The 13,138-nt window shown below is 41.7% G+C and overlaps 1 protein-coding gene across 6 annotated transcripts in view; it reads right to left on the bottom strand.

Moving 5' to 3' along the window:
* LARP1B (La ribonucleoprotein 1B) overlaps positions 1-8,486 on the bottom strand; it is a 34,041-nt gene extending 25,555 nt beyond the window's left edge. For 2 of the 6 annotated variants that reach the window (XM_080343507.1, XM_080343508.1), the window contains exon 1: positions 7,845-8,484. In XM_080343507.1, the coding sequence (XP_080199633.1) occupies positions 7,845-8,127 (283 nt within the window). In that variant the 5' untranslated portion in view covers positions 8,128-8,484. Of the gene's footprint in view, positions 1-7,326; positions 7,485-7,844 lie in introns of those variants that run through there. The other 4 variants (XM_080343505.1, XM_080343506.1, XM_080343510.1 and 1 more) reach the window with 4 other exon arrangements.
* Positions 8,487-13,138: the final 4,652 nt, after the last annotated feature.

Below are 13,138 nucleotides of genomic sequence, written 5' to 3'. Positions count from 1 at the left end.
ACTCTTTAATCATTTGCTCAGCTAGAAGATCAAGACTATCTCAAAATGTTGGTATTTTAACCTAAGAATTAGCAAAGAAAATGAACATATTTTTAAAGTTTTCCTATTAGAAGCTATATTTGGAAAACAGAACTAATTTACAAAATTGATCATCATGCAAGCATGAAAAAGCATAGAAGAAATGACATATTCACAAATTCCTATAAATTTCATTTTATAAGCATTTACTCAAATGCCAAATAAAATGTAGCCATATTGCTCATAATCAAGCCAAAAATTAAAAGGAAAGGTGATAAAATTACTATAAAAAATTACATTAAGACTAATAAATTTTAATGTCCAAATTCCAGAATGGATACATGATAAATATGAGCATGTGCAATGAAGCTGACACTCCTACATTTTCAAAACCATCCTGAGTCAAGACCTAAACTTTATAATAATGATCTTGTCTGACCTCCTGAGCAAGAGTCTGTTATATGTCTACCAGTAATATCTGTCAGAAATCAATATAAATAACTCTCGGATATATCCTGTTTCCTCAAAAATAAGACCTACCCAGAAAATAAACCCTAGCATGGTTTTTCAGGATTTTTGAAGATGCTCGAAATATAAGCCCTACACCAAAAATAAGCCCTAGTTACAGTTCATTAAAAACGTCAATAGAAATAGCACCCAGGCAGCTATACATGTAAAAAAGTAAGCAACTCTTGGAGCAAAAGTTAATATAAGATCCTGTCTTATTTGGGGGGAAACAAGTTATACAGCAATATTATTTGGTCTAATGATCAGGGATCAAAAACTTACATTAAAAAACAGTCTATTTAAATTTACAAAGGTTTTTAATACATGGGCAATTACCCTTCTGTATATTAATTCAATTTGCTTGTTCTGGACGGTTGTGTTTTACTTTTTGTGTTGGGCATTCAGGGGAAAGAAACCACTAGTGTGAGGTAATTTTTCTTGGAGATTAGAATTGAGGCAGAGGAAATCACCTCTTAATTTTGCCTGGTAAATCCTGGTTCTGTTCTCCCAACGCGTATTTTCCCAGAGAAAAGTGGCCACAACCTTTCTTTGAAACTTCTTATTCAGTATTTTACTGCAAGACAAGCTTGAAACATTGAACATGACTGAAATCACTAGTGGATTATTATTTCATACGGGGATAACATCACCTCCTCAGCCCTTATCTCTTTGACATCCACTGACTTTGCTAATCTTCCTTATCACAGCTTCACACTGGGAACCCCACCCTCGTGCCCAGTGACTCTGAAAACCCTCTGTCTGCTTCCTGGAATATACTGTGAACGTTAGAGGCATAAACTTATGTACACTCAATATTCCACTGTAATTTATATTAATATTGCTATATGCAACACGAGACGTGAATCCTGATCAACCTGGGACCTTTGCGGCACCATTTACCAGCAGGTTATTTTCCTCTCCTAAAGATCTGCTTTTTAAAACAAAGCACCTCCTCCCTCCAAACTGCCTCTCTCTTGTCATTCAGCCCCAATTAGCTGTAGACTGAGAGCTTTCAGTTTTAGAAATACACAGTGACTGTGTAGTTCTCATTTTTACTTGTCATTCAATAGTAAACTAATGGCCCTTTACAAAACAAGACAAAGAGCTACAGAGGTGGAATAGCAAACAAATTTGCAATTTTCTCCAATACCAAAACTGCTAATTATCTGTAAAGGTAAACTGACTGGCCATAGCATTTGGCCTCCATAGTCTGTAAATACACATCTCTCTTTAGCTGTTCAATTAGCTTACTGAAACCGTTTTCCCATCTCACAGCACTTTTACTTAAATTGCTGCTGTAGGACTGCTCTGCCAGAACTTCTACTCTGTGTGTCACCAGGGCGTAACAAGGGATCAAAAAAAGAAAAGACTCAGCGTCACTGCACTATCTTAGTCATGAGATATTATTCCAGATGGCAGGAGAGGCCATCTGAATCAAGTAGAATGAGATCCAACTCGTTTTAAGGAATCTGTCTTATCTGTGTGTAGCAATCCAGGATTCGGAAGATGTATTTGCACACTAAATGAATAGAAAATTAATATTAGGCAATGTGCCGCCTAGTTGATGATGCCCTTTCCAAACTCAAAGGCCCGAGATCTCACCGCACTCTACTTCCCTACCCACAACAACTCCACAGAGTTCCTGGTCCTCCCAAAAGAGCCGTGCTCAAAACCAAAGGTAACTCATCTTTCCTGACCAGCTTTCTGGGGCTTATTGAATGGGAGTCAGATTTTAGCGTGAAGGATGAAAGGGGAGATAAAGGAGAAGGAAAAAAAAAAAAAAAGGATGAAAGAGAAAAAGGACAAAACATCAGATCACTTGAAGGTTTTAGCCAGATCATGTTTGTTGTGCTGTCATCAACAGGCCTAAAGCCATTGTTCAGGCAAAACTCACTTCAGTGTGCATTTAGATAAATGTTCTACGCTTAATATTACCCCGGCATTTGGGTTTAACATCACATAACAGCGCTGAACACCCAGAAATGGTATCTTTAGTACATTGCTGCAGCAGAACCCAACAAGCCCTTGCAAATAAACTATTTATTGTTAGTTACAACCTAACTGTACTAAAATGGTTTATTCAGTCATATGCTACAAGCTAACTTGTTCAGTAATGGCATGCTATGTAGATAAAATAATTCAGTTCTCTTCAATTACTTTACTTGCTGAGTTTCAGCTGAATTTTCAGAAGGTAGGACATAATAAAACCAACCAAAGATGAGAAAGTTTAATTGCCCATGATCATATTTCAATCACCGAACTCTATCCAGTGAAGATGCCATCCACTTGAAAACAGAAATCAGCCTTCAAAGCTACTTGTATTACGGTTCTTCCAAGTCTCTTAATACACCACATCTTAACAGGAGATATTTTCTGCAGAAAGACATAGATGTGTAGATACGCCAAGTGCAGTATGTCAAGATATATGGAACGAGAGTTCTGAAAAATTTAAGATGAATTTTGGAACCATGAAAACAGCAGCAATCCTCTGGGACAATGCCAACAGAAAAGGAAAAGCAGACTGGATGCTGTGCAGAAATAAGAGAAGTTTGTACCAAAAAAATGTATCACGAAAGTACAACCAACTACAAGACAAATTACATTTTCAGTAGTAGTACTTTGGATGGTTTGAAGCTCTGCAAACAACCAGTCAGCAAGTAATTATTTTTCTGATAGAAGGAGAAGGATGATATTGCCAGTTTCTTCTGAAAGCAAAGTCTACTAATGAAAGGTGGAACACATTCTAACTTTGATACAAATGTAGTTTATGCTGTAAGGATTTCTAGGCAATGTTCAAGTTTTATTTTTACTTGGACTGCACATATATTTCCTTTAGTAAAGAAGTAACATCATATAAACATCAGAAGTGCTTCAGGAGGCAGCTGAAATCACTTAGCAGAACAATTCTTCAAAACTTCAGAGGAACACATTTGTTGAACTTGTACAACATTTTGCTTTCAATGTTCAGTTTGAAGCTTCACAATTTAATCAATTTTTAAACAAGATAAGCTATACTTTTATCTATTGTTTTAACGGATAAACGTGAAAGTGTTGCAAATGTGACAAAACAATCCATGGGAGTATATAACAATTTAAATCTAGAGCATGGATTTAGATCCAAGATTCTGAGAAATAAAAGAAAAATCCCAGTAATTATGCTAACATCCTTTTCTGCAATACTTCAGCACTTTGTAGCCAAACTACATTAGACTGACCTTCTTCACACTGAATAACTAACCAAGGCAGTCAGTTATGACACTTGCATCCTTCTACCTAGTTACATTCAGAAAAGGTCCGTTTCTCAACACAACAAGCAATAGGGGAAAAAAATCCTTGATACACGATTGAATAATCATTATACTATTTATTTTCCTTGCACTTCATTTCTCACCTTGATTTTTTAATTTGGTTCTTCATAGAAAGCTTCTGCAACCTGTGACTCTACTTCTACAAAAGCTTTTGTGGTTTAAAGGGAACTTATGCTAGAACACAGCAAGCCAGTGCTGTATCTTAGGGACTGGGCAGCAGGAGGGGTTTCTGTCTCATAACAGGTCTCTGGTTTGGAAAGACACCTCCCCCCCCCACCCCCATTACATATGCTATTATGTACAACTAAAATACAGACAGCTTATAATGTTTTTAATCCGTTCAGGGTTGGGGTAATTGTCAATGTTGTACTTTCTCATAAATCTTAAAATAATTTTTAAAAGCTGCTATTCAAATACTCAGCGAATTCATGAAAACTAATGATGATACCTGTCTCAGATACACCAAAAAAATTGATAAACAGTTTAACAATTTACTAATCAAAAGCTTGCTATTCCTAGTGATACGGTATATCTTCACTAAACTGTACTTTTACAACCTGTTTGCTAACAAACTAAAGCAAATTAATTTATACAAGAGCACTACAATGAACTAGTTCTGCTTCCAAAATATAAATCAGATAAAAGGTGTTCTTTGATGCCCAGAAATAAATGCAATGAAGAAAGACAAAACAAGCACAACACAAAAGGCTGAAACGTGCAGTTATTTTAATTAACTACATCATTCAAGCACACTAGGAAGCAAACTCACTTCAACCACTCACACAGTGCAGGTATTTTGCTTGAGTACTTTAATAAATTTAATGAAAAAAATTTAGATAATTATCTAAATAATCATTAGAGATCCACATCAGCCATAACAAATCACGCAAAGACTAGAGAACTTGTCCTTCAGATTCCCTTTGCAAGCTTACATAAAGGGGAGCACTTCAGGGTTCATCAAAGAGGCGGGAGAACTTTTGTAATAAAACAATTTCAACAAGTCTATACTGGACAAATGATTTATACGGAGGAAGGGTAACTAGCCCCTTCCATGAGAGCCCAGCTCTGAGGTATAGCTGAGGAAAAACCTGACTCAAAGGAAAGACAGGGAACACACGAGTAACGCGAGGCTGTTCCACAGCTTCCATATGGACACATCTTGTTGGTTCAATTTAAAAAAAGCTTATCTTGTAACCTTGTAAAAAATTATCTACAAGATTATAGAGGACTTCTTCCTCACAACTGCTCCTCTCCTCTTACTCAAAGAGCTTCAACTCAAAGATCTGAAGACTTAGTGTGATATATCACCTGAGTGCTACAAGGGGAGGAAGACACAGCCCAGCAGTACCTGTCGCCATCTGATAGCCTATGCTAAAGCTGACTCCCTGCATTCGGGATCGCCGCGAGTAGACAGAAGCCTAATTTCACTCGCAATTCCATACTGCTACAAGTCTTTCTCCTTGAATTAAATGCAGATTAGGAAGCAAAAGTAGTTGTATAATTCTGAAATTATTATGCTTAAAAGAGAAGTTTAATAACAGGCTTAGTCAGGAACACTGAATTGCGGTAACATAGCATGAAAAATTCAAATATGATTACATTAGGTGTTCAGTTTACTAGAACATGATTAAAACCTACTAACATATCTGAGACAAAAAAAAAATAATAGGTCACATTAACAATGCTTTGACCAAATTCTTTTGCCAAGAATTTTCTTTTAGATTACTTTTTTCCTTCTACTGTCAGGTCACGTTAACAGTTTCAGTAGCAACAGTCAAGCTTGCCTGTGTCACAAACGAATACTGCACTAAATTGAAAGTCAAAAGATGACTGGGGTCAATCTTCTCCAGTGCGTTAACTATCACTGAACATGCCATACGTACACGTCTCAGGAAACTTCCAACAAATTAAGCCAGGATCAACAAGTCAAACAGGATTCAGTCACTACTTTGATGTGAGATTCTTTTACATTTTACTATCCTCTTTATGGATATTTTTACATTCCAACTCAGTAGTATTTCTGCTCATCTACTTATTATTTTGCATGACTAATTTCCATACTACTACCTTCACAGGGGCCTAGTGTGACTGATGTTGCTTGGCCAACATGCAATTAGTTACTCCAAAATTCAACTCTCATTGCAGATGGAGGCACATGGCAATTTCTTCCTTCAAACAGCCAGGAAAGATCAGCTGCTTCATCTTTTACAAAGGAAAGAGCGGTGGCTCCTTCAAGGTGCTTTCGGTGGTGGCCAAACCAAAACAAGCACCTTGGCGTATGTTCTTCACCAACGCCATTACCAGCAACAGTGACTCCCATATTTGCTAAATTATACACTCACCACTAAAACAGATATCCTAGTGCAACTACTCAATTTAGTATTAATTTGATAAATGGTGAGCATAACTTTTATATAGAAAAAAAATAAAGTTCTCTGAAATAATCAAATTAAGCACAAAATGTGCATAGTATATGAACTTACTGCCTCCTTTCTCTCCCTTCAACAGCTATTTGTGTGTTTTACCTAAGTGGAAGAGTAAACTTCACAGAAGGTTAGGCATTTTCAGATGAGGCTTGACTGGGACCATGAGGTGCTAATGCAACAAAAGAAGTTTTCCCAGTGCTTCTGACGTACCATTATTATTACTGCCACATCAAGCAACGAGTGACAAGTTCTCTTTCATGTATGGGCAAGACCACAAGCTGCTGCCCAGCAAGGCAGACTGTAGAAGCCATGCCTAAGTAGGTATTTACGAGTGCGTCAGTACACACAAACAAAACAGTCGAGATGATAAAGATTAGTATATATGTTGCCAAAAGGTTTCATCTTCAGGTAAGCAGCAATGCTGTGGTCTGGAAAACTCTTTGTTTGCATGACCTGCATACATGAAACTATAAATTACACACTTCTCTTTGTGAAGGAAGTACATGTTTAATTCAAGGATGAAAGTGACTGTCGGATCACAAAAAGGTTTGTCAAGTGCCTTCAGGAGCAAGTGCTGAGATTGACGTTCTCAGGAAACGTGGGTTGAAATATGTATTTTGAGGTCAGCAGTTTGCTTCCAGCCAAGAAAAGTACTCCAAGAAGCTGCTAACTTCTAGGAACTCTGCTAGCCTAAGCACAAAGCCTGACAATTTCAACTCAGGTCTTCAGTGACCAATTCTGTAAAGCCATCTGCCTATTTAGTCAGTAAGGAGCCTATAAAGTAGCTTTATCTTATGTGTAGGGATTAAAGACCAGAAAATTATACTGTGGCTACTCTCGGTTCATCTTTTTCCACATAAACAGTTTGAATCCTGAAAGCAAGCAAACCAGCTGCTTCTGTTAATGTTTAAAGCCTCCACAACCCAAATCTTCTGGAAAGCAAAACCGAGTAACGGATCATACGGAGGGCCTTACTATATAATTAGGTGGAAAAAAAAGACCTGTGGTAAAACACACGGGATTTAGCAATATGTCTCAAGAAAAACAAAGTGAAACAAGCAGCTTACCAGTCCTGTTCTTCCCGTACCAGAGCCCAGAGCAACGCGGGGCTCGCTGGAGGTCGCCCTCGCCGCCCCGGGCCGCAGTAACCATTTGCAAGCCCCGGGAGCCCGCAGCCAGCAGCTCGCTCACCCTTCACCGTGTCCCCGGGTGCTCCCCTCGCCGAGCCGCCCCGTCCGTTCCCTCCCGCTCCCCAGCCGGGCGAAGGCGGCGGCCGGACCCCACCTCCCCTCGCTCGCTTCCCTCCTCTGCCCATGTATGTCAAAAGCGAGAGCGCCCGGCTGGGCTCCCGCGGAGCGGCACCGCCGGCCGCCCCGCACGGGCCCTGCTCCGCAGCGCGCTGCCGGCCCGGGGAGCGACGGCACACACGCGCGTTTCGTTTCTAAAAAAACCGAAACAAACCAACCAACCAACCCACCCAAAAGCAAAACCAATCAACCCCGAACAAACCACCCCAGCTCCCCACCCCATGGCAGCCAGCACCCGGCCCGCCGCTCCCCGCAGGGTCCCGGCCCGGCCGCCGCACCTGGGTCCTGCGGCACGAGCTGCCCGTCCGCCGCGGGCGGGGAGGGGCTGTCCCACGCGGGTCTGCGCCTCGTCCACGGGTTCTCCTTGGGCGGCGGGGCTTCCACCGCTTTCCACCGCCGGCCGCCCTCCTCCGCGGCCTCCTCCCCGCGGGGTGAGCCGAGCTCCGGCCGCCGGGGCTCCTCCGGCTCCCGGGGCCGGCTGACCGCCGGGCCGCCGCTGCCGCTCTCAGCGCCCCAGCCCCGCCGCTCGGCGGGCGCCGCTGACACCTGCGCCGCGGACATGCCCCTGCCGCCCGCCGCGAGGGGCCGCCAGCCGGGACGGCCGCGGGGAAGCCAAGGCGGGGGGGGGGGGGGCCGCCTCCTCCCCTCGCCGCCGCCCCGCCCCGCCGGCCGGGGCTCCGGGGGATCCCCTGTCAGCTCCCCCGGCCGGGCCGCAGCGCCGCTCGCTTCCTCCTTCACCTCAGCCGCTCATTCAGCGAGCGCCTCCCGCAGCGCAACCCCTTCCCCACGCTGCGGCGCGGGCGGAGAACGAGCCGCGCGGCGCCACTCGCCGCCTCCGGAGGGCCGGGAGGACGGAGGCGCTGCCGGCCCCGCTGCGCCTCGCCCGCCCCGGCGCGGCCCTGCCCGCCTGCAGGGGGGTGCGCGGGTGGCGGCCGCCGTAGCAGCGAGGCGAAGGGGAGGGGCGGGGCCTCGGGACACTCCTGTGCGTTATGACCTCACGGCGGCGGCGGCGCCAGCCCCCCCCGCGCCGGCTCCGCGTCCCCCCGCGGAAAGCACCTGCTTAAGTAACGTACCGAGTGCGCCCCCGGGCAGCAGGGGGACCCTGCGAAAAAACCTTGTAATTTGTTCGTTGCTTAGGCACCTTTGTTAGTAACATACCCCGTTCTGACTTTGCATTAATGAGCTTGCACTAATTAAAAGACAAAAGTCCACTTAGGTACCCAAGCGGGAGCCGGTGCCAGGCGGCCAGTCAGCTGCAGGCGCCCCGCACCGAGCTCGCGGCACACCCACCACCGCAAACACAAACACACCGACTCTGCAACTCAGCGCTCCTCGCTTCTGCGAGAAATAACAATAAATCAGCCAACAGTCGCTTTTATTTGAACCGAGGGCATGGCTCCGTTTCAAAAAATACAGTAAAATAAGTGATTTTTTAATATCAAGCCTACTTTGAAACTGGCCGAAACAAAACAGGTGAAGACAGTAGGCAGTGTAGAACATGAAAGCACAAAATACAGCAGCTGGTGTGTTCCTACTTTGCCTTACTGACACACCCAATTAAAGATGGTTTAAGCTCTCAAGTAATGCTCAGTGGACATTTCATTTTTATAGGTCTTTCCCATATTTGCACAATATGATGAGGGTCTCAAAATACAGTAGGCGGATGACCAGGTGTTGTTGAAGCAGAGTAGACATTTCTGGTTCATCACTTCCAACAGCACAGCCTCCAGAACCTGTTCAGCCAGCACCTAAGAACACACTTGGGCCCAACTAGCAAGGGAATCACATACAATTTAAGCACATCAATAGCTTTCTTTGCTTTCATGCCACATCTCATGTACCTTTCTACTTTCTGTCAGAAATCTCCCAAAAGTAATGTTGCAACAGCACATGAGCACTCATACCACACCTGCTGGATTCATTAGGAGGTTATACCCACATTTTTGCCACTGCATTACCCCACAAACACCATGGTCACAGAACCAGGAAAGCCACTATAGCACAAAATTAATCAGGCCTTTCCCTCTTCACAGACTCCTAGTGCTCCTATAATTCTCCTTAACTACACCTTAAGACACCCTTTCCTCTCCCATTTCTTATGTTCAGTTTCTTGGCCCTGTTTTACTCCCTCTAAGAGGTTTTCCACAAAAAATGCCAACATCTTCTTGACAGACTAAACAAATTCTTTAATGGACTTTTGTAAAGCTAGTCAAATATTTTAAAAGTAGTGCTACAATTAGCTGTATTTCCAGTGTTTTGCAGCAGCAAAATATATTTTGTTTGGGGTAACATTATTCTCTGCTTTAATGAGATTTGTGTGGAGTTTTTACCCCTTCACCAGGAAAAAAAAAAACCACAATCCCCCAAGGAACCCAACAAACCTCTACCATAGCCCACACTTCTTTAGGCACCACAGCATTTCTATGATTATTCTAGAACTGTAGATGCACAGGCCATCTATAACACCAAGGACTTGGGCTCTCCCAACCAGCAGAAGCAGCTCATGGACGTGTCCCTCCCGAGCAGACTGCCACTGCATCAGGTGTGATGGGATGAGATGAGATGAGATCACCTGGGGGAGGCCCAGGTCCACCTCAAAGAAGAAACCCCTTTGGTGCTTTCTGCTTTGTTCAAGATTTGGAAATTAATGACCTTTTGTGGTAAAGGCTTGAAATTAAAGCATCTACCACAATTGTTATGCTATTATAAGCAAACCACATAGATACTTTAATGTACATCTGTGTAACTGCAGATTTAAGCTCCAAACATTGGTATTAAAGGAGCTTCTCATAAATAGAAAAAAAAAACCCTGACAGCTATTTCTTCTAAGCACTTTTTGTACAAGAAGTTACACATATATTATTTCATCTTAAATTTATACCAAGAAAGAGGAAAAAAAGTAGTATTATTACAATTAAAGCAAATCTTCAAACTCTTAGATGTATTTTCTTTGCAACTAAGAACTCACTTTTTTCAGATGCAATAAATTTACAAGTAAAGGACATGCCAGTTGCACACTGCAGTGGCAAATTCATTTGAAACAGAGGAAAGCATTCCTAGTGAATAATTTTGAATGGGGAAAAAACCCACAATATCTGTGTAAGTTTACATCTACATTCTTGAAGAAGTACCAGTCATGCTTCCTGCTCAAAACCATTTTCACATCTTTTATTTGGTTCCTTAAACTCAGAAGTCAAGCAGAGGTCAGAGTGATACGAAAGTACGGAGGCCCTACCTAAGTCACTGGTAAGAAGGGGATTAACCTCCTGTTTCCTCTTTTTCTCATACAAGCGCTAGAAGATAAGGAAGCAGATGTGTAGGCCAGCTGGGACTTCAGGAACACCACAATACTGCAGTGCTGGAACCTGAACAGACCAGGAAAAACACCGGAAACTGATTAAGAGTTAACTACGCAGGGGAAAAAACAAACCAAAACAAAACCAGTAAAGGTGACCAGTAACATGGCAGCGTGAGAAGCTTTTATAGATACTTGTTTGGCTAACTTTGTGGTAACAGACGGTTTAGTGTATACTTTATTGGGCTTGAGTAGCGTATAAAAAACTTTTACAGTTGCATTGAGACTCATTTTTAATTCTTTTTCCACTTTGTATCATGCCTCTTGTTACTTTCTAGCAGGGCAAGTCAGACTTCCTTGGCAAAATTCACAATACTTTTTCCCTTAGGAGCATAGTATTTAAAATACATTTGAAAGAGGCTGCTTTACACTACATGAAACCAGGAGAAGAACAATCCTTACAAGCTAATTTACATTTTAAAGCTTTTGCACTATCTTGTGTAGAAGCATCCAAGCATGTCAGGAAACACAGCAAATTACAGGATTGCATAATATAGCAGCATTTTACTCATGTAATAGTTTTGCATGAGGAATTACATGCCTACAGACTATATGAACCTCCCTTCAATACTCTATAACTTATCATTGGAGCCAAGCTGACAGAGAACCTGACACTTTGAGATAAAGAAATTTCCCTGCCCAAACAACCGTAATTAAGATCAACATTAAAAAAAAAAAAAAAGTGACACAAGACAGAAACAATTTGAAAGATAAATTAAAAAATATTAACTGCCTCAAAATGTTAGTGCCTACCAAGCAAAACCAGCATTTGAGAATGTGAGGACTTTCTAATATACTTTTTGAAGAGTATCTACACATACGCATATGATATTCCTGTAAGAAAAAACAGTAAGACTCCTTTAATGGTACCTTTTTTCAGTTTGAAAGCGTAATTCATTTTCTAGATTAATGCAACAGAAATTATCTACCCTTGCTAAAAAAAAACCACAACTGAGTGGCCACTTTTAAGAGGGGTGTTTTTCAGACTTGGGGAAAATAATTAGAAAATGCTCCAAGTGACAATCATTAGATGCATTTTTTTGCCGTGACCAGCACAGAGGTACCAGGAGCAAAACTTGTAAATAAAACACTAAAAAAAATATATATATATATATATTACTTGAGTTACTCACAGATAACACACCAGAACCAATCTCTCATTCTGTCCTGGGCCTTTCCTTTCAAATGGAGACAAGACTCGCTACCCCCTCCGGTAGTACTACCCATATTTTGTCAGTTTTACTACTACTGTGCAGAGGTGCTACACCAGTCTTCACTTTTCAGATGGCATTATTGAGCATCAAAATAAAATTGATTGCATCTCAGTTGCTGGGTATAACTGGCAGGCTTCAGTCAGACTGACTGCTCCAGTTCCACTGAGTAAGCCACAACAATTTTCCAAGGCTTTTTTTCTTGTTTTGAATACAAACACCAGCATGACTCAAAGACGGATGCATCAGAAACATTTACAGCTACCTGTTCAAAGCAAACTTTCAGCTAGCGTGTGATATTCCCATTCACAGGACAGACTGCTTCAGACAATCAAATACCCTCCTCTTCTCCCAGGAGCAACACCCAAACCCCTAGACCTCAACAACCATCAACAGCAAGGATGATTTTTTCAATTACTGATGGACAGTCCTACAATGTGTTCTGAGTTTATTATGATATAACACATTCTTGTTAGGGACACAGCAGCAAGCAGGAAGAAGTTGTACACATTTTGGACCCTTTTAAAAGTAGAAGGGATTTTAAGTAAGTCTGGGAAATTCTAGCACAATGAAGCCACTGAAAAGAATAGTCTAAAATTGGAATCACAACAGTATCTTAATTAGATGCTACAAGCTTATTGTCTTTAATACGTACCATATATAGAAAAACATGAAAGCAGTATCGTTTTTTGTTAGGTGAAGCTTTTATCTTGTACCATAGATTACCTACTCATCTCATGCTACAGTACTAGTAGGAATACAAAGGATTACAGGATAAGAGCGAGATGAATTCTGAATTCCTGTTAATAAGAAAGAAAAAACCTCACACCTAACTGTTGTTTTTTTTACTTTTATTGAAAAACATTAAAACAAAAAATGATCAAGGCCAGTTTTACAATAAATTTAAGACATACAGCATGGCTTACCTGCTATTTAGATTTAGTGCAGGAACCTTATTCCAATATTTTTCTCATGCAATTGCTGGATTTAAAAAAATCACATTCTC

The sequence above is a fragment of the Nesoenas mayeri genome (assembly GCF_963082525.1).
Source record: "Nesoenas mayeri genome assembly, chromosome: 4".
Taxonomy (NCBI): Eukaryota; Metazoa; Chordata; class Aves; order Columbiformes; family Columbidae; genus Nesoenas; species Nesoenas mayeri.
Note: the sequence above shows the minus strand (reverse complement) of the source record. Positions and strands in the feature narration are given on the sequence as shown.